Here is a 21,920-nt window from a genome sequence, read left to right as displayed (position 1 = left end):
GAAACCGGTGGAATTTTTAAAGGCCTCGACAAAGTAGACGTGGAGAGATGGTTTCCCGTCATGGGACAGTCGAAGACCAGTGGAGCCACATCGGAATGGACGCCCGTCCGTTTAGAACGGAGATTGGGAGGAATTTATTTAGCCAGAGTATGGTAAATCTGTGGAATGTGCTACACAGGCGGCTGTGGAGGTCGACATTGGGGGTATTGAAGTCAGAGTTTGACAGATTCTTGATTACTCAGACCATGAAGGAATACGGTGAAAAGGCAGGAGATTGGGGCTGAGGGGGACCTGGATCAGACATGATGAAATGGCGCAGCAGACTCGATGGCCTAATTCTGCTCCTAAATCTCATGGTCTGATTTTAGGTTCCTGTGTTGCCGGGTGTCAGCATCTCAGTTGGTCTATCCTGGGACCAGCACATTCATGCAAACACGGATAAGGTGTGATGCTCCTGACAGAACAGCGCCAGGCAACTAAGTGTCGGCACGTCCATTCCCTGGAGTTTGATGAAATGTCACTTCCCCTTTAAGGCTCAGACTGACAATTATTGCCCGTCCACATCGCTTCATGGAAAGTCTGTCGTTGACGTCCCCGTGCTGAGCACTCAGTGCTCAACCATAGGAGATCAATTTCGAGAACTATTCTTCGCGATATAAACTTTAGATGTCTTTACTGCCGTCCTGTTTATTTCGAGTCTGAGTTTCAGTGTATTCCAGACCATACTCTACTCTTCCCATCACCACCGTAGGTCTCTCGTTACAGAAGTAATTACAAATTGAGCAGTTTGAGACGATTTGGTCTTTCATTGAAAACTAGCAAGTGACCGCTGGAACATGTGGCATCATCGCCTGGTCTGCAGGCTGCAACGCACGAGGTCGCCAGAGGCGGCAGAGGAATGCGGACTCAACCAGCTCCATCACGGGCACAACTCTCCCCAGCATCGGGGACATCTGCAAGATGCGATCGCTCGACAAGGCGGCATCAATCACTGAGGCCCCTCACCTCGGGTACAAACTTCCTGCTCATTGCTACCATCGGGAAGAGACACAGGAAACTGAAATCGCAAGGATTCTGGTACACCTCCATCCCCTCCGGCATCATATTTTTGAATGTATGAGTACCACGTCCACATTTTTCCAGTATTTATTCTCTTTTTGCATCTTACATGAATATTGCATTATTGAGACGCACTGATCCTGCAAAGATACAAAGCTCAGGGCGGATAAGTTACAGATAATTAGTCAGGTGGTAAACATGTAATACAGTCCTTTAATACAGGGAGCGGGAGGCCTGAAAGTAAGGGGAAGGAAAATGGGGATGAAATAGGGGGAGACGGCAGTGGAGGAGTTCTGAGAGAGAACGAGTTTGGAGGAACGAGGGTAAAGAGAGAGCGAGAAGCCGAGTAAGAGTGCCATAGGTAGAGAGAGGAGATTAGTGTAGGAGCTGATGGGTTTGTCAGAGTCTGGGAGAGAGCTGCAATTGGGGTAAGAGAATGATGCCACTTGATTTAAGTCGGCTCCACGGGTTTTTGACAGAGATCCCGGATCTTTTCAGGAATATCCGGGCACAAAGGTGCAGGCTTCTCACAAATGAAACGGTGCTGATCATCTTTGCAACTGCCAAGCCAACTAAATTTACATTCACCGCATTCGAACTTTCCCGATTTCACCTTGTACACGACGTTAGAGCCCACTTTCCTGTCAAGGAAGGGTAAAGAGTTTCAAGAGGGATAACACATCTCAAGCAGGAGGTCCTGTAACTGTCTCCAAAATACTCCCCCTGACTCAATCTCTCCTCACCGACCGTCGTCCGTCCCCAAAATACTCCGCCTGACTCAATCTCTCCTCTCCGACCGGTGTCCGTCCCCAAAATACTCCCCCTGACTCAATCTCTCCTCACCGACCGGTATCCGTCCCCAAAATACTCCCCCTGACTCAATCTCTCCTCACCGACCAGTGTCCGTCCCCAAAATACTCCCCCTGACTCAATCTCTCCTCACCGACCGTCATCCGTCCCCAAAATACTCCGCCTGACTCAATCTCTCCTCACCGACCGGTGTCAGTCTCCAAAATACTCCCACTGACTCAATCTCTCCTCACCGACCGGTGTCAGTCCCGAAAATACTCCCACTGACTCAATCTCTCCTCACCGACCGGTGTCAGTCCCGAAAATACTCCCCCTGACTCAATCTCTCCTCACCGACCGTCGTCCGTCCCCAAAATACTCCGCCTGACTCAATCTCTCCTCACCGACCGGTGTCAGTCTCCAAAATACTCCCACTGACTCAATCTCTCCTCACCGACCGGTGTCAGTCCCCAAAATACTCCCACTGACCCAAGCTCTCCTCACCGACCGGTGTCAGTCCCCAAAATACTCCCACTGACCCTTTCCCTCCCCACATACCTGTTAAAGTTTCCAAAGTACTCTCACTGACTGATTCTCCGCAGCCCTGTATCAGTTCCGGAATAATACCTTGGCCAACGGTCTACCCACAGAGCTGTTTCAAAATAACCCCACGATCACATATTCTCCCCGCAGGACCCTGTCAGTCCTCAAATAACTCCCAGAGCCGCAGCCTCTCCCCACGGAACGGTGTCAATCCCCAGACTTATCCAGCTGCGCCACTCTCCCCACAGCCCTGTCGCATTCCCCAAAATACTCCCACTCACCCTCTCCATAACTCCCAAGGCCGCGTGTCTGTCCCCAAAATACTTGCACTTCCCACTCTCACCGATCAGCTCCGTGCCTGTCCCCAGTATAATCCCACTGTCCAACCTTCTCCCTACAGACCTATGTCAATCACCAAAATACCATCCGCCCTTTCTAGTTTCTTCACACAGACTGCGTCGGTCAGCATATTAATCGCACTGCCCAGTCTCTTCCTACAGGGGATGACAGGCCACAGAGTACTCCTACTGCCCTACACTCTCCCCATTGACCTGTTCCTGTCCTGAAAATATCCACAATGATGCAGCACTCACCATTGAATTGTGGCAGCCCCCAAAAGCTCCACGTGCCACACTTCCGCAATAGACATGTGTCACTTCTCAAAATTATTCCCACTGCCCAATCTCTCTCGAAAATCCGACATGACCCCAAATCTCACCCCGTTTTGCATGTTCCAATCCAGTATGAACTGTCTTCGCCTCGTACAGCGTTGTCAACAAAATTCTGTGAAATTAAATTGCTATCATTAATGATTGAAATTTACGGTTGGACGGTGTGGAGGGAGTTTCACTCTGTGTCTGACCCCGGGAGTGTGTGATGGGACGGTGTGGAGGGAGATTCACTCTGTGTCTGACCCCGGGAGTGTGTGATGGGACGGTGTGGAGGGAGATTCACTCTGTGTCTGACCCCGGGAGTGTGTGATGGGACGGTGTGGAGGGAGATTCACTCAGTGTCTGACCCCGGGAGTGTGTGATGGGACGGTGTGTAGGGAGCTTCACTCTGTGTCTACATTGGAATGTGTGATGGGGCCGTCTGGATCGAGCTTCACACTGAGTGGATATATCTTCTGTCCATCTGACACATACCTCTTCCTCGTTTGAATTTATTTCAAGAAGCTTTGAATCAGAGATAGAACAAAGTTGCTTCGCCCCCTCGTAAGAACTTTCAAACGTGGATATGAAATAACACAGGCCTGCATTTCCGATCCAGTCATGGGAACACGCTTTCTCTGCAAATCAGGAACAAGGAACAGTGAAAATCCCTCCGCATTGTCCATTGCGTTCGCTGAGAGTCAGATACAGAAAGAGGATCGCTCCACACCGTCCCATCACACAAGCCTGGGTTCCGAAACTGAGTAAATCTCCCTCCATACCGTCCCTTGACACACTCAGGTGGGCAGACACAGTCCAACATTTACTGCACACCATCCTATCACACACACCGGTGTCAGACACACAGTGCAGCGACCCCGTCACCGTCCCATCACACACTTCCGTGGTTAGATAGAGTGAAACTGCCCCGTCACCGTCCCATCACACACTTCCGTGGTTAGACAGAGTGAAACTGCCTCGTCACCGTCCCATCACACACGCTCCCGCGGTCACACAGAGGAAAGCACACTGCACCCTCTCCCATCTCAGACTCCCGGGGTCACACAGACTGAAGCTCCCTCCACACCGTTCCATTACAGACTCTCGGGTCAGACACAGACCGAATCTCTACACACACACTGTCAAGTCACACATACTCGGGGTCAGAGAGAGAGCGCAGCTTCTAACAGAGACACCGTTGTTAAACGCAGAGTGACGCTCCCTGTACAGCAATGTCAGACGCTGAGAGAAGCTGCCTCGGCAGCGCAATATCATGCACTCCCGGGTACAGACACTAGGTGCCGCTCTCTCCACACAGTCTGATCACACACTCTCGGGGGATGTCGTTCCACCCACACCGCCCCATCACACACACACGGCGTCACTGCAAGCACACCTTCCCATTGCACATTCCCGAGATCAGCCAAGGAGTTTAGATGCCTCTCCCTCTGCCGTGATTAGGAGCGGTAAAATGGCGGATGTTATCACACCTTTCCTGCTGGTCAGCAGTTGGCAGATTTGAGCCTTGGTTTCGTTGAGAGTTTTACACTTCAGTTCGAGGTGATTCAAGTTGTGTTCGAGGATGGAGACGTTGTTGTTTGGGACATAAATGTTTTTCAGACAGGTGGTCTGGGAGAGATCCAGGCGGGTATTCTCTGATGCTATGGATTCAAGGGTTGAGTTCGGCTCGTGGATTTGCAGTCGACATTGGCGCTGGGTCCTGTTCATCTCCTGATGTTGCTCCCAAAGTCTCTGGTACTTTTGATCGGAGGCGATCAGAGACTGACGGATCTGTAACACTGAGAGAAATGGTGAGGTGAGTGTCTGTGTCACGGTGATTCGCGAGTCGGTCAACAGTGAGGGGAGTGTCGGTATCACGTTGAGTCGTGCGTCCATGTCGTTGTCAGGGACGTGTCGATGTCACGCTGAGGACCGTGTCAATGTCATGGAGAGGCGTGTGTCCGTGTCATGGAGAGGAGCGTGTCAGTGTCATGGTAAAGGCTGTTTCCGTGTTCCTGTGAGGGATGTGTCAGTGTCATGGTGAGAGGTGACTCTCGTCCCTCTGATGTGATGGTGAAGGACATGTTGGTGTCACGGTGAAATAGGTGTAAGTGTCACGCTGCGAGGTGTGTCGGTGCCTGAAGCGTTGTTGCAGGAGTCGGCGTCTAGATCTCTGTATCAGCTGGATTATTAATGACCCGCAGCACCCCGGGTATGTCCTGCACTCTCACACTGGATCTCTCACATAACGGCCGCCCCGGTTAAATCTATCTACTCTTTGTTAGCCATCGCAAATTGCCTAAACATAGAACATAGAACAGCACATTACAGGCCCTTCGGGCCAAAACTTTGTGCCGACCCTCAAACCCTGCCTCCCATATAACCCCCCACCACCTTAAATTCCACCATATACCAGTCTGGTAATCAGTCACAATGACGGAAGACTGCAAAGGAATCCCAAACGGCCCGGTCAGTTTTTAAACCTCTTGCTGGCTCTCCACAAAACAAGCGACTGCTTGTGATGACTGAAGCCCACCGACAAGTCCCATAGGGCCCCATGCACATTTTAAATCTCTTGCTGTCTCAGCACGGATCAGCTGGCAAAGTATTTACTGACTCTCCTTGCTTCATTGTGATGTTTTCACCTCCTTTGAGAAGACAACTGTCGTCACAGAACTTCGGATTCCAGTTTAAGATAATTAATGACCTCCAGCACCCAGGTATGCCCTCATCTCACTCTTACCATCCGGAAGGAGGAACAGGAGCCCGAATGCACACACTTAGTGATTCAGGAACAGCTTCTTCCCCTCCGCCGTCCGATTCCTAAATGGATACTGAACCCTTGGGCACTACCTCGCTTTTTAATATATAGTATCTCTATTTTGCACGATTTTTAATCTATTCAATATGCGTATACTGAAATGTATTTATTTATTCGTTTGTTTATTATTATTATTATTATTATTATTATTATTATTATTATTATTATTATTATTATTATTATCGTCGTCGTTGTTGTTGTTGTTTTATTCTTCTATATTGATTAGAGCATTGCACGGAAAAGATATTCACGTATGCCGAGAGAGCGGTTTGGCTTTGTTGGTAAAATAAAACATGAAATCAAATCATTGAAAAAAAATGACACAGAATCTTCAGCTGCAGAATCTTTGTGCATCGAGTCACGGAACTGCAAAGGTTAATTCCGATATATAAAGTGTAAACGAGAGCCGAGAGGAGATATTGGATCACAGGAAAATTATACTGGGGAGATAGTAATGGGGACAGGGAGATGGCGAAGGAACTGAATATGTATTTTTTTCAGTATTTCCTGTGAAAGACGCCAGCAGTATGCTTGAGATTCGAGATTGTCTGGATGCAGAAGTGATTGACGGTGCCAGAAATATAGAGAAGGTGCTTGAGAAACTGAGAGTTAAGAAGTTAGATAGTCATTTTGAATAGATGTTCTACACCCAGTGTTCTGATGGAGGTGGCTGAAGAGATCGTGGATCATTTCTAATGCTTCTTCAAGAAGAATTGGACTCTGCCATGGTTCCGGAGGCTCGAAAATTGCATGTGTCACTCCACCCTCCCACAACGGAGAGAGGCAGAGGAAAGGAAATCGCTGGACTGTTATTCTGATCTCTGTGCCTGGCAAGATATTGCAGTAGATTATTGAGTGCGTGGTTTCGGGTTGCAGGCACATGATAAAATAGGCCAAAGTCAACCTAGTTTCCTTGAAGGAAAATCTCTCATGATCAATAGGTTGAAATACTCTGAAGAAATCGGGCTCTGGATAAGCAGGAAGACTCGGTGGATATTCTGTACTTGGATTTTCAGAATTCCATTGTTTGACAAGTTGCCACACTTGAGGTTTAGTAACAAGTTAAACGCCGATGTTATTACAGGAAATGCACTGGAATGGATGGAACAGTGGCGGATTGGCAGGACGCAGAGAATGGGAATAAAGAGAGACCCTTCTAGTTGACGGCCGCTAACTATAAATGCTCCAGAGTGTCCGAGTTGGGACCGCTTCTTTGTGCATTATATGTCAATAATATGGATGAAGGAATTGATGGCTTCACGTCCAAGTATGCGGACGACACGAAGACAGATGGAGGCGCGGGTAGTGTTGAGAAAGCGGAGAGGACAAAGATGGACCTACATAGATGAGGAGACTGGCCAAGAATTTTCAGATGGAATACAACGTCTGCTGTACCGGGAAAAAAAAAGCGTCCATTGTTTTATAAACGGAGAGCAAACTACAAAGGCGCTTGGGAAATCTCGTGTAGGGTTACCTGAAGGTGAATATGCTGGTTGAGTCTGTGGTGAGGAAAGAAAATGAGACGGTTACATTGATTTCGAGCGGAAGGGAGTACAAAAGCAAGGATCTCATGTAATGTTTCTTCAGATATATAACGTGTAAAAGAGAGCCGAGAGTAGATATTGGATCACTGGGAAATCATACTGCGGAGATAGTAATGTACGACAGGGAGATGGTGACGGAACGGTATAAATATTTTGCTTCTGTATTTACTGTGAAAGGCGCCAGCAGTATGCCGGAAATTCCAGACAGTCTGAGGGCAGAAGTGAGTAACGGTGCCATAAGTGTAGAGAAGGTGCTCCGGAAACTGAGAGGTCTGAAGGTAGAAAAGTCATGTCGAACAGATGTGCTACACCCAGGGTTCTGAAGGAGGTAGCTGAAGAAATGGATCAATGAAATCGTGGATCAATACTAATGCTTCTTCAAGACTAGGGGTGTTCTAAAGGGTCTGAGTTTCGACCGCATCTTCATACATTGGTTGAAGGAATTGATGGCTTTGCGGCCAAGTATGCGGACGGGACGAAGATAGGTGGAGGCGCAGATAGTGTTGAGAAAGCGGAGGACTGACATAGATGAGAAGACTGGACAAGAATTTTCAGATGGAACACTATGTCTGTTGATGCACTTTTGTAGCGGAAATAAAAGCGTAGATTATTTTCTAAGCGGATAAATAACTACAAAGGCGCTTAGTAGTCCTAGTGCAGAGTTCCCTGCAGCTGATTATGTTGGTTGAGTCTGTGGTGAGGAAGGAAAATGAGACGCTAGCATTGGTTTCGAGCGGAAGAGAGTGCAAAAGCAAGGATCTCATTTTGAGCCTTTAAAATGCCCTGGTGAGGCCTCAGGTGGAGTATTATGAGCAGCTGTGACCCCCTTATCTAAGGATGGATGTGGTGACATTGGAGACGATTCAAAGGAGAATCACCAAAATGAATTCAGGCTTGTCGAATGAAGAACATTTCTTAGCTCTTGGTCTTGGACTCACTGGAGGTCAGAAGGGTGAAGTGGGAATCTCATTGAAACCCATCGGTGACACGAGGCTTCAGTGTCCGTGGCCGTGTCGCTGTAAGGGTGCTATTGTTGTCACGTTGATTGGCGAGTCGGAGTCAGCATGAAGGGGGTGTTGGTGTGGGGTGTATCCGTGTCACGGTAATGAGCGTGTTGGTGTCAAAAGTGAGGGTTGTGTCGGCGTCACTGTGAGATTTTACGTGGTCACCTGAATCCACTCCGTTTCTTTACTGTGTGACTCCACACGGAGTCTGTTTGACTTACCATGGATCGAGAGCCCGGCAACTGTCGCGACGAGGACGGACGTAACGAGGCAGAGTAGGCAGATCTTACGGCGCGGTCTATGTCTCGGCTCCTGTATATGCGCAGCTGTGGAGAGACCATTCAGCGTGTGCGTGAATTCAGCCGTGTCCCCCAGTGGGATTCCCTTCCACCCGCCACCCGCGCTCTCTCCTTACACCACGATCACCCCTTCCCGCCTCTCTCAATCTCATCCACTTTCCAGCCGGCGTCTTTGACTGTCCCAACTCCTGTACTCGGCAACGACTGTCTAATGTCTGATAGATTTTTCGTAGTTGTATATTGTTCAGAGATTGGTAAATATTTGAATAAAGATTTGATGACAAATGTATTTTGAATACTGAGCTTTTGACTTTGAGTTGGCCTGCCCACACGAGCCAGAGGAAGTGACGCATTGGGCTTATTCTCGCTCGTGGTCTGAGACTAATCGTGTTCCGCAGTGACCTGCCCGGGACCTCTGGTATTTTTGATGTATCGGACAGACATGGATGAAAATGGAGTTGGGTGGGTTGTAAACTTGCGAATCGCCCAAAGTTTGTTGATATTGTGGACTGTGTGGAAGATCTCCCACGGATTCAGTGGGATATCGATCAGTTGTAACTGTGGGTGAGGAAAAGGGAGATGGAGTTTAACCCGGGTAAGTGTGAGGTTTTGCGCTTGGCCATGTCAAATATAATGGGCTGGGCAGGGTAAGAACAGAGTTAACGGCAGGTATTTTAAATGCCGACCTACAAAGGGATCTTGCGTTGATAGTACAGGTAGGTAGGGCGTTAAAGAATTGACTTCTGACGGGCCTTTGACTTTGTCCCTCTCACGGGAGATTCATTCACAAGTTTGCGATGCACGTCAGTGACAGGTGTCGTTAGGCACGGATCCGCACTGAGACCTCTGCTGTCTGTGCGGAAAACTCGGATGAAAACCGGGATAATAATCTTGGTTTTGCCTGTTCAGCGCATTCCGCCTGCTAGACTTGGAAACTGGATTATTGTTATCACAGAGAGAAGACCGAGCAAGCAGTTCAGCACTGAACAGACTCACAGTATTTTCCCGAGTACATTCCCTTCTGTTACTGGGCATTTCAACTCTGAGTAAAAAAATAAATAAGGTGCTGTCAGTCTACTCTGTCTGTGCCTCTGATGATCTTATAAACCTCTGTCCTATCTCCCCGCATCTTCCGCCACTCCAGGGAAAACAACCCAAGTGCCGGACCTCTCGTTGTAACACACGTCATCGAATCCGGGCGGCGTCCTGTTGACCCTCTCTGGAGGCTCTCCAAAGCCTCGACATCCTTCCGATAATGTGGTGACCGGAACTCTACACAATGCGCCTGATACAGCCCAGCCTGAGCATTATAATCTTGCAGCATAACCTCCTGCCTTGCTGACATAACGCCCCGACTAATAAAGGCAACCATGGCATTCGACATCTCAAACATCCTATCAAACTGTGCAGCCACGAGGAATGACACTGGGCCCCAAGATCCCACTGCTCTGGGCGTTGGCTTTAATAGTGAGACTTCTCAAACATCCTATCAAACTGTGTAGCCACGAGCAATGACACTGGGCCCCAAGATCCCGCTGCTCTGGGCGTTGGCTTTAATAGAGACCCTTCTCTTCGCATTTGTCACACCAAAGAACAAACAATTTACGTTTTTCCTGGGTTAATCTTCATCTGCCCTTTCTCCAACCCATATCTGTAAGTGATCCATATCCCAGTGAATATCCCAGGTTGGGCTCCTTATTTAACAAAGGATGTGCTGACATAGGAGAGGGTTCAGAGAAGATTCACTAGAATGATTCCGGGAATGAGAGGGTTAACATGTGAGGAACGTGTGACCGCTCTTGGACTGTACTCCTTGGAGTTTAGAAGAATGAGCGGGGACCTCATAGAAACATATCGAATGCTGAAAGGCCTGGACAGAGTGGATATGGCAAAGTTGTTTCCCATGGTGGGGGAGTCTAGTACGAGAGGACACAACTTCAGGATTGTAGGGCGCCCATTCAGAAGATGGATTGCGAATTTTTTGGCCAGAGGGTGGTGAATCTCTTGAATTTGTTGCCACGGGCGGCAGTGGAGGCCAAGTCATTGTGTGTATTTAAGGCAGAGATTGATAAGTATCTGAGTAGTCAGGGCATCAAAGGTATGGTGAGAAGGCGGGGGAATGGGACTAAAGGGGAGATTAGATCAGCTCATGCTGAAATGGCGGAGCAGACTCGATGGGCCGAATGGCCGACGTCTGCTCCTTTGTCTTACGGTCTTCTGGAAAATTTTCTACAACACCACCTACCTTCGGCCCATCTGCAAATCTACTAACCCACTGATCTACATTGTCAACAGATTATTTATATACATCACAGACAGGAGAGGTCCCAGTTACATCCATAGATACAGGTCACTTTACTGGAGAACAAGGCCAATCAATCACAGAGAGCAAAATAAAGTCTCACGCGTACGGAGGAAAAGAGTTGCAGGCGGACAATGAGGTGCACCGGCCGCGACGATGGAGATTGTGAGCTCAAGAGCCAGGGGAACCAGGGGACGGTTCAGCAGTCTGATATCAGCCGGGCAGCAACAGCCCAGATGGTAAACTACTCTGGAGGATGACGTGAAATCCATGGAGATCTGTGGGACTCATTTGGTTATCGAGGACCGAGGGGTAGGGATGGTAGATGTAATGAACATAGATTTAAACGACGACACAGATGGCTTGACTTACAGACATTAAATGTCGATGGTCGTTTCCCAGAGTGGAAGCCCACTGTTGGTAATGTTCAAACGGAACTATCGTTGGTTGTTAGGTAAACTGAGAATATAGTTATCTCTATAGAGGGATCTCGATCGGCTGGGGAGCTGTGCCGAGGAGGCAAATGCAATTTAGAATAGAGAAGTGCAAGCTATCTTATTTCAGTATGACAACCGAGATGGCACATTGGGGAGAGGGGATTCCAGGAAAGTGATGCAGAACAGAGGGACCCAAGATACAGGAACACCATTCCTTAAAAGTGGAGTAACAGGTAGGGCGGGACACTAGGGAGTGTTGTAGAACAGAGGGACCATGGGGTACAGGACCACGTTTCCCTGAAAGTGGAGTCAAAGGTAGATAGGTACTCTGGGGAGTATTGTGGAACGGAGGGACCCATGGGGTCCAAGCATACGGTTCCCTGAGATTGGAGTCATGGGTAGACAAGGACCATGGAGAGTGTTGTAGAATAGAGGGACCCAGAGGTACAGGGACACGGTTCCCTGAAAGAGGAGTCACAGGTTGACAGGGACCCTGCGAAGTGTTGTGGTACAGAGGGACCCAGGGGTACAGGGACACGGTTACCTGAAAATGGAGTCACTGGTAGACAGTGATTCTGGGGAGTGTTGCGGAACAGAGGGACACAGGGTTACAAGGATACGGTTCCCTGAAAGTGGAGTCACGGGTAGACAGGGACTCTGGGTAGTGTTGTAGACCAGAGGGTCCCAGGGGTACAGGGACACAGTTCCCTGAAAGTGGAGTCACAGGCCGATAGGAGCCCTGGGGAGTGTTTTGGTACAGAGGGACCCAGGGGTACAGGGGCACAGTTCCCTGAAGGTGAGGTCACAGATAGATGGTGCGCTGAAGAAGGCAAAGAAGAGAGGGGAACGATTGGGAGAAGGTGATGGAAAGGGGACAGAGAGGAAGAGACAGATGAAGAGTGACAGAAGGTGAGAGACAGGAAGAGAGGAGACAGAGGACGGAGAGAGAGAGAGAGAGCTGTAAAAGGGGAGAGTGGAGAAAGGGGGAAAAAGGGGGAGATGGGGTGTGGGTGATAGAATAAAGGGGAGAAGGAGGGGAAGAAAGAGGAGAGAGGGGATGGCAGAGGGGGGAAATCGGTGGGGCAAAGGAAGAGCGGGGAAGTGAATGGACAGAGTAAGAAAGAAAGGAACAGAGACGAGGAGAGGGGTACAGATTAAGGGAGAGTGGGGAGGCAAGAAGCAGAAGTGGAGAGAGGGGATAGTGGGTTAGAAATGCGAGAGAGTGGATATTAAAATGTTATCGAAATCTCCCCCTCGCCGCCCCCATTCCCGTCAGAGCTAAACATTCCTTCAATGGTTCTTCTAAATCACCTGTCATCACCCAGCGATCACACCTCAATGCCCGTTCCCCCGCACCGCCCCTCCAACGACATTCACACCACGGCCCCCTTCCCACGGCATTTTCTTCTCCCACGCCACACTCTCCTTACATCTTTGTTAACGCAGCCCCCACAGAGTCACTTCCACGGCGATACCTACACCCCGTCCTTCCAAATGCACAGCGCCCACACACACGCCTCCACCCGTTCACTATGCCCCATCTTATATCCCGCTCTCAAAAGTTCCCTCTCAATCTGGGAATCACTCGGGTCAGCTCCACGCCACCTCAACACAGCCAAACCAACGAAGATGAAACTGACGTCCCTCTGTCCGGAGACGGGGCTCAGGCAGGGCCGGGAAATTAGGTCCAACGTATGACACACCAGGTGCAGCTCAGGGAAGTGCAATGAGGGTCGGAAACAGAGTGAATTCCCCGTCCCTTCACACACTCCCGCGGTCAGACAGAGAGTGAATCTCCCTCCACACCGTCCCATCGCACACTCCCGCGGTCAGACAGAGAGTGAATCTCCCTCCACACCGTCCCATCACACACTCCCGGGGTCAGACACAGAGTGAATCTCCCTCCTCACCGTCCCATCACACACTCCGGGGGTCAGACACAGAGTGAATCTCTCTCCACACCGTCCCATCACACACTCCCGTGTTCAGACACAGAGTGAATCTCCCTCCACACCGTCCCATCACACCCTCCCGGGGTCAGACACAGAGTGAACCTCCCTCCACACCATCCCATCACACACTCCCGGGGTCAGACAAAGAGTGAAGCTCCTTCCACACCGTCCCATCACACATTCCTGTGGTCAGACACAGAGTGAATCTTCCTCCACACCGTCCCATCACACACTCCCGGGGTCAGACACAGAGTGAATCTCCCTCCACACCGTCCCATCACACATTCCTGGGGTCAGACACAGAGTGAATCTCCCTGCACACCGTCCCATCACACACTCCCGGGGTCAGACACAGAGTGAATCTCCTTCCACACCGTCCCATAACACATTCCTGGGGTCAGACCCAGAGTGAATCTCCCTCCACACCATTCCAGCTAACACTCCAGGACTCAGACAGAGAGCGGAACTCCCTCCACCTGTCCGATCAAACACAGCCTAGATCAGACACGTAATGGTACTCTCTCCCTCCGTCTTTCTGCCCCACTCACCTCTGGAAGGAGACCGTGATTCCATCTTGGCGAACTTTGCATTCATGTAAGTATCGCTCAGTCCTCCTGTCGAGGATCCTCTGCGTCTCTGAGCTCAGAGAGTGGAAGTAACCGTTGTCAGAGGAAGTCTGTGTCGACACGGGGATCAGAGCGACACAAACAAACACCGGATGAGCAGCTGCTAAAGAGACCAGGGGGAAGAGAGAGACTGAGGATGTTGGGGAGTGTGATCGAGTGAGTCGGGGGTGGCGGGGCAATGAACAGTGAGAGTGAGGAGATAGGGGGGAGGGAGTGAGATTGGTGTTGCCGGAGAGTGATAAGTGGCTAACAGAGGGCAGTCTGGTTAGATAGGTTTAGAGAAGGGGGAGTTTGAGGCGTGACCTGGAAAAGTAAGAGGTGGAGACGGCAAACGTGAGGACAGGGAGACTTGTTGAGGGACTGAGCGACAGAGGGAGAAAAGAGAGGGCGAGCAAACGGGGGAAAGAGAGAGAATAAGAGATGGAATGTGAGGAACGGAGAGGAGAAGGTGGACGAGAGGGAGAGCGGGAGAGTGAAGAGGGGCTCATGGAAGGGAGGACTGAAAGAGAGAGAATGACGATGGAGGGAGAGAGTTCTCGAATGAGCGGGAGAGGAAACAATTTGAGCGAGGGGAGTGGGAAGGGAGGGGTGTGGAGAGAGAGCACAGGCGCAAGGAGGTGGAATTGGAGGGAATGTCGGAGGGATTTGTCTCACTAATACAGAGAATCCATGGTCCTGGAGATTTACATCGACCCGACGGTTCCTGGTTTGATCGTAGGACGCTTCCACTGCTCCGGCTCATCCCTTCTTTCCATGAGAAACCGCGACCCCGGGACAAACACCCAAACCCCACCGAGTTGTGTGAGGAACCCTCACCCTCCCCCCTTCTCTTGCCGTCTCTGACTGTGTGTCTCTGTCTCTCCGTGAAGACTCACAAAACCAGGACAAGTAAATCTCGGCACACGGAAAGTTGAGGGCCAGAGTGGAGTCCTCGCCTCCTCCCTCCGCAATTCCCTACCCGCCTTCCGGCTCCTCTGCATCTCCCTCTCCCCCTCCTCTCGCTTTACCTCCCCGCTCCCTTTCTATCCTCACTCTCTCCTCCGTGTCTCTGTCTCCCGCCTCCCTACCTGCTACGCCGTGTTTATCTCTCTCTATCTCACCCTCTCTGTCTATTCTCCCCCCTCACCGTAACAGCTCTATCTCCCCCTTCTCTGTCTCTATAACTCTCTGCATTCTGCCCACACCGTAATATCACTGTAACATCTCTATCACCCCCCCCCCCACACACACACACACACACACACACACAGACACTATATCTGACCCAGCTATCTTTATCAGGCAGTAGCAAGCCAAGGGATCTGGAACATTCCCCGGTCATTGGTTCAGGAATGGGGATGGAACCTGGGTCAAGCTCCTACGCTGACTTGGATTTGTTACCTGAGTTTCAGCACCTAAGTTACAGGGAAAGGTTGAACAAATTAGGTCTTTATTCTTTGGAGCATAGAAGGTTGAGGGGGGACTTGATAGAGGTATTTAAAATTATGAGCGGGTTAGAGTTGACGTGTTTAGGCTTTTTTCCTTTGAGAGTAGCGGAGATTCAAACAAGAGGACATGAGTTGAGAGTTAGGGGGCAAAAGTTTAGGGGTAACACGAGCGGGAATTTCTTTACTCAGAGTGTAGTAGCTGTGTGGAACGAGCTTCCAGTAGAAGTGGTAGATGAAGGTTCTATATTGTTTTTAAAAACTCAATAGGTATATGGACAGGAAAGGAATGGAGGGTTATGGGCTGAATGCAGGTCGGTGGGACTAGGTGAGAGTAAGCGTTCGGCACAGACTGGAAGGACTGAGATGGCCTGTTTCCATGCTGTAATTGTTATAGGGTTAACCTCAAACTACATGATGCAAAAGCCTTCACAGAACACATCAGCTCGGTGGATGAAAACATTAAATTTACACCGGACGCGTCGAGAACAATGGACTGCCTTTTTTTAGACTGTGGAGTCCTTATCAAAGGAAATGGACATCTGGATATTGAAGTTTACAGGAAACCAGCACAGACGGATCACCATCTACGGTTTGACTCTGATCACCCATTAGAACATAATTGTTGGTTATCAGAACACGACATCACGGCGCCGAGTGTCAGCCCACCAATATTACAGCTAAAGACAGGGAGCGCAGGTATTTGAGAGACACCTTGAAGGCGTGCGACCACCCGGACTGGCCCTTCGTCAAGACAGCAACAACAAAAATAAACAGCAGTGACGTCAGCCCAGCAGACAGCCGGAAGGAGCAAAGCGAACGGAAAAACAGAGTCTTGCCAAACGAAGCTGGAGCTTCAGAGAAACTCAGAAGGGTTTTCAACAACCACCACTCCCTCTCCACTCCCTCTCCCTCCAACCCACACTCTTCTCTTTCTCACCGTCCCTATATATCTTTTTCAACCCTCTACCTTTCCATGTATCTCTATGTCCTCTCTCTCAAACGCCTGCTATCACCTGTTGACTATCCTGTTCTCTCCCTCTCCAGCTCGTTCCGTCTCTCTACTCTCTCTATCCCTCTGCCTTTCCATCTCACTGTACTCCTTACTGAGCCGTCTCTGAATATCTCTCCTCTTCCTTTCTCCCCTATCCTTTCAACACAACTTTCTCTCTTCCCTCTCTCTCCGCTTCCCACAGAATTTGCTCCTGACGGAAATCTGACGGTTCAAACACACCTCCCAAGGTCAAGCACAGGGTTAAGGTCCCTGCAACTGAAATATCACACATTTAATAGGGTCCAATTCGGTGTGCAGCTCCCTCCACACCGACCCAGGACATACTCCCGGGGTCAGACACCAGGTGGCGCTTCGTCCGCACCGTCCAATCACGCAATCCTTGGTCCACATAGAAACTCAAAGAGGCTCAGCCCGAGAGATCGATATCAGATGGTGAGGAGGAAGTGTAACACGGGACGTCAGCTCTCCCCCATTCTCCCCACAATTCCCTGTGATCACAGAGAAGGAGGTGTTTGGGTGGGAGTGGGTAGTAACGGAGACGTTGGGGCTGTTGGAGATGAGGTCGACAACGGGAAATCGGCATCGCGGAGGGAGGGCATGGCAGAGAAGGGGAGGGGTGTAGATCCCTCAATGACGCAAAAACAAAGGGGCTGTTTGTGGACTATAAGAGGACTGGAGACAGGCTGAGCTCTATTGACATCAGTGGATTTGCGGTTGAGAGCGTGACCAGCTTTAAGTTCCTCGGCAATCACATCACCGAGGATCTAACGCGGACTGTACATACCAGCTGTGCGGTGAAAAATGCACAACAGCGTCTCTTTCACCTCAGACAGTAGACGAAGTTTGTTATGGGTCCCCAAAGCATTAGAACTTTCCACAGGGACACAATAGGGAGCATCCTGAGTGGATACATCACTGCCTGGTCTGGGTCCCCAAAACATTAGAACTTTCCACAGGGACACAATAGGGAGCATCCTGAGTGGATACATCACTGCCTGGTCTGGGTCCCCGAAACATTAGAACTTTCCACAGGGACACAATAGGGAGCATCCTGAGTGGATACATCACTGCCTGGTCTGGGTCCCCAAAACATTAGAACTTTCCACAGGGACACAATAGGGAGCATCCTGAGTGGATACATCACTGCCTGGTCTGGGTCCCCGAAACATTAGAACTTTCCACAGGGACACAATAGGGAGCATCCTGAGTGGATACATCACTGCCTGGTCGGGGAACCGTATTTCACTCAATCGCAGGACTCTTCAGAGAGCGGTGTTGACAGCCCAGCGCATCTGTAGATGTGAACTTCCCACGATTCAGAACATATACAGAGACAGGTGTGTAAAAGGGGCGTGAAGGATTTTCGGGGACCCGAGTCACCCCAACAACCAACCGTTCCATCTGCTACCATCCGAGAACGTGTAGCACAGCAAAAAAACACAGGACCAACATGTTCCGTGACAGCGTCTTCCGTCAGGCCGTCAGACTGATTAATTCACGCTGAGACAACTGTATTTCTCTGTTATATTGACTGTCCTGTTGTACTTAATGCTTATTACAAATTGGTATAAATAGCACATTCCATATTTAGACATAACATAAAAATTTTTACTCCTCATGTATATGAAGCATGGAAGTAATAACGTCAATTCAATTCAATTGACGGGGACGGGGAGGGGTGTAGATGAGGGATAAGGTGACGGAGATGGGGAGGGGTGTAGATGAGGGATAAGGTGACGGGAACGGGGAGGGGTGTAGATGAGGGATAGGTGACGGAGACGGGGAGGGGTGTAGATGAGGGATAAGGTGACGGGAACGGGGAGGGGTGTAGATGAGGGATAAGGTGACGGAGACGGGGAGGGGTGTAGATGAGGGATAAGGTGACGGAGACGGGGAGGGGTGTAGATGAGGGATAGGTGACGGAGACGGGGAGGGGTGTAGATGAGGGATAAGGTGACGGGAACGGGGAGGGGTGTAGATGAGGGATAAGGTGACGGAGACGGGGAGGGGTGTAGATGAGGGATAAGGTGACGGAGACGGGGAGGGGTGTAGATGAGGGACAAGGTGGCGGAGATGGGGAGGACTGTAGAGTGGACTGGAGTTGCCGAGGATATCTTCAATCTCTCACTGCTGCAGAGGGAATTTCCCCCCTACTTGAAAATGCGGAAAATGACTCCATGCCCGAGAAGAGTAGGGTGAGCTTCCTCAACTACACTCGCCCAGTGACACTCACAACTGCTGTGATTAAGCGCTTTGAGAGTCGGGTCATACCCAGAGTTAACCTCTTCTCCAGTAAGGACGTGGACACGCTGCACCCTGACGATGAGCACAATAGGTCTACATCCGATACGACCCTGTTCGCTCCCCACTGGTCACTGGACCACCTGGACAATACAACACCGGTCAGCTGTTCTCCTTATCGGGAAACCTCAGTCAGTGCCGATCGGCAGTGAAATCCCCGATCTACAGATAGTGCTGAGGAAGCAGAGAGGCTACAGAAAGGTTCAGAGAGATTGAGAGAATGGGGAAAGAAGCGGCGGATGGATCACAGTGTCGGGATGTGTATGGTCATGCACTTTGGTGGAGGAAATAAAGACACAGACTGTTTTATAAATGGGGAGAGAATTCAAACACTTGAGATACAAAGAGACTTGGGAGTCCTTGTGCTGGATTCCCTGAAGATGAATTTGCTGGCGGAGTCGGTGGCGAGGAAGCCAAATGCAATGTCGCATTCATGTCGAGAGGATTAGAATACAAAAGCAGGGATGAAAAGTTGAGGCTTTATAAAGCACTGGTGAGGTCTCAAGGAAGATTGTGAGCAGTTCCGGGTCCTTTACCTAATCCGGCCGGATGTGTTTGCATTGGAAAGGGTTTAAAGGAAGATCACGGAAATGATTCCGGGATTGAACCGATTAATTAATCTGGGGCGTTTTATGGCTGTAACTCTGAAGAATGGTGGGGCGGTGGGATGTGGGAGGGTGTCGCCTGGTGTTTTTGAAAATGTTCAAATGCTTAAAGGGCTCGATGCAGTAAATGTGGAGAGAAATTTCCTTATTGTGGGAGAGTCTCAGGCCTGTTTGCCCACATGGAATAGAAGGCTGTCATTTTCGAACGCGGATTAGGAGAATTTCTTTCGCCTTACTGGAATGAACCGATGGAATCTGTTGCCACAGCAGACTGCAAAGGTTACGGCCTGATATTTAAGGCAAAAGTTGAGAGAATCTTGATTAGTCAGGTCAGGTAGGGATACAGGGAGACGGCGAGAGACTGCGGCTGAGAGGGAAATGGATCGGCCATCATGAAATGGCGTAGCGGACTCGATGGGCCAATGAGCTTAATTCTGCCTCTCTATCCTATGTTCATGCTTGAAGTTCATGTGTTGCTGAGTGTCAGTATCTCAGAGAATCTACACTGGGCATTTAACACGAAGAAAGTGTCTTCATCGGCAGGCATCCAGGATTCGGAACCTCCATTCCCCTGTGTGTGGTTAGCTATCACTTTCCCTTTAAGGCTGTGACTGCCAGTTCTTGCCCGTCAGTAATTAAAGGGCTCGTGCTGTATTAGCATTTCTAATGCTGCAGATTGTGATTTAATCTTTGGATTTTCGTCACTGTCGTCTTGTTTATTTAGAATCTGAGTCTGAGTGTATTCTGGACCATACTCTACACTTACCTTCAACACCACCCGTAGCTCTCTCATTACAGAAGGAGTTACAACGCCAGGAGATTGAAAGGATTTGGCCTTTCACTGAAGACCAGGAAATGTCTACAGATGAACGTCGGGAGCATTCTGACTTGGAGCATCGCCGCCTGGGGTGGAAGCCGCAAGGGACAGGGACACAGGAGGCTGCAGAGGGATGTAGACTCAACCATCGTCAAAGGCACCACCTTCCCCAGCATCGAGGACATCTTCAAAATGTGATGCCTCGAGAAGGGGGCATCCATCAGTGAGGCCCCTCAGCCCGGGACAAGCCCCCTGCTCAATACTACCATCGGGGAAGGGGTACAGAAGGCTGAACTCTCAACACTTCGGAAACACCTCCTTCCCCTCCAGCACCACGGTTTCGAACGCATGTGCACCACCTCCACATTTTTCAGGTTTTTATTATCTTTTTTTTTTTGGTAATTTACATTGATTCTATATCTTTGCGCCGTATCGATGCTGCAAAACAACAAATTCCAGGTTTTGTAATTTTCAGATAATAAATCAAATAGCGGTGAGGCCGCCCTGCTTTAGGAAAAATGTCAGTGAACTGGATAGAATGTACAAGGAGTTCTGCAAGGATGTGGCCGAAACTCGGAGGACTGAGTTATGGTGGGTGGGAGGGAAATTTGGAATTATTTCCTGGAGAGCAGTTGTAAATTTACAGATTTCCTTAAAACCAAGAGGGGCACAGACAGAGGGAATGGGCATAGCCATTTATCCAGGGTTGGGTTGTCGAGCACCAGACGGCACAGGATTGAGATGAGAGTGTGTGGAAAGCAGAAAGAGAGAGAGAGAGAGATCAGTGAGACGGAGGGTTTAGAGAGAACGGGGAGTGGAGGTAGAGAGTTCCTGGGGAGGGAAGGGGAGAGAGGTGTAAGAGGTGTGCAGATGATGTAGAGAAAGAGCGGGCGGTGTAAGTTCGAGGGAATAAGGGGAGCTGAGGGGCAGAGAGAAAGGTAGAGGGAGCTAGGAAGAGCGGGACGGGGGAATGGCGAGAAAGAAGGAGATAGACGGCGGGAGGGGTTTGTCGGTGTCTCGTGGAGAGAATATGCTTGCGATAAGAGGAGGGAGTAGGAGGGTGGGGAGTAAATTTGAAAGGATTTATGAGTGAGAGTGAAGGAGAGAGAAGGAGGAAAATATGGGGGTAGTCATTAGATTCATGTCGACTCCACTTGCTGTTGACAGAGACCCTTGATCTCTTCAGGAATATCCGGGAACAAAGGTGCCGACTTCTCGCAGATGAAACGCCGATCACTATCACAAGGGTAACTCCTTACGTGCGGCTCGCAGTCTCTGCAGACGGACGGCCCCGGGGATTCAGTGTACAGGAGGGCCAGGCTCACATTCCTATCCAAGAGGGTTAAACAATTTCAACAGAGACAAAACAGCTCCAGCAGAGAACCCGAGCCGAGACCGTCCCCAAGCTAATCCTATGAATTCGCTCTCTCCTGACAGCCTGTGTCACTCCCCAAACTCATCCCACTCAACGACTCCCACCCCACCGACCCGTGTCAGCACTCGGACCGATACCACGGTTCCAATGTCCCCCACAGCACTGCGTCTCCCAAACTAATCCCACCGAACCGCTTCCTCACCACAGTCCTCTGTCAGACCCCATACGAATCGAACAGGTCCACCCCCTCCCCTCTGATCTGTTTCACTCCCCGAACAAACCCCACTGTCCCACCGTCTCACCGCAGTTATATCTGTCTCGAAATGAATCGCATTGTTCCACACTCTTCCCTCAGCC

The 21,920-nt window shown here is 49.9% G+C and overlaps 2 protein-coding genes across 4 annotated transcripts in view; both read right to left on the bottom strand.

Annotated features, from left to right (window-relative positions):
* Positions 1–1,132: 1,132 nt before the first annotated feature.
* Positions 1,133–14,546, bottom strand: LOC140719850 (uncharacterized). Its single transcript, XM_073034767.1, has 6 exons — positions 13,949–14,546; positions 8,632–8,736; positions 4,532–4,840; positions 3,537–3,679; positions 3,110–3,174; positions 1,133–1,700 (listed from the first exon to the last, which is right to left on the bottom strand). The coding sequence occupies exons 1-6, from the start codon at positions 13,992–13,994 to the stop codon at positions 1,511–1,513; spliced, it is 858 nt and encodes a 285-aa protein (XP_072890868.1). The 5' UTR covers positions 13,995–14,546; the 3' UTR covers positions 1,133–1,510.
* Positions 14,547–20,618: 6,072 nt separating this feature from the next.
* LOC140719851 (uncharacterized) overlaps positions 20,619–21,920 on the bottom strand; it is a 37,589-nt gene continuing 36,287 nt past the window's right edge. For all 3 annotated transcript variants that reach the window (XM_073034769.1, XM_073034770.1, XM_073034768.1), the window contains one exon: positions 20,619–21,517. In XM_073034769.1, the coding sequence (XP_072890870.1) occupies positions 21,328–21,517 (190 nt within the window). In that variant the 3' untranslated portion in view covers positions 20,619–21,327. The remainder of the gene's footprint in view (positions 21,518–21,920) is intronic.

Source organism: Hemitrygon akajei, unplaced genomic scaffold (assembly GCF_048418815.1).
Source record: "Hemitrygon akajei unplaced genomic scaffold, sHemAka1.3 Scf000033, whole genome shotgun sequence".
NCBI lineage: Eukaryota > Metazoa > Chordata > Chondrichthyes > Myliobatiformes > Dasyatidae > Hemitrygon > Hemitrygon akajei.
This window is presented reverse-complemented; position numbering and strand designations above follow the sequence as displayed.

What these genes read in the sequence shown, in the direction of transcription:
- LOC140719850 (XM_073034767.1), bottom strand. Translation starts at nt 13,994, where the DNA reads ATGAATGCAAAGTTCGCCAAGATGGAATCACGGTCTCCTTCCAGAG. An exon ending in ATCACGGTCTCCTTCCAGAG is followed by an intron (nt 8,737 to 13,948) that starts GTGAGTGGGGCA and finishes GTCTCTCCACAG; the next exon opens with CTGCGCATATACAGGAGCCG. An exon ending in ACTGCTGACCAGCAGGAAAG is followed by an intron (nt 3,680 to 4,531) that starts GTGTGATAACAT and finishes CCTGATTTGCAG; the next exon opens with AGAAAGCGTGTTCCCATGAC.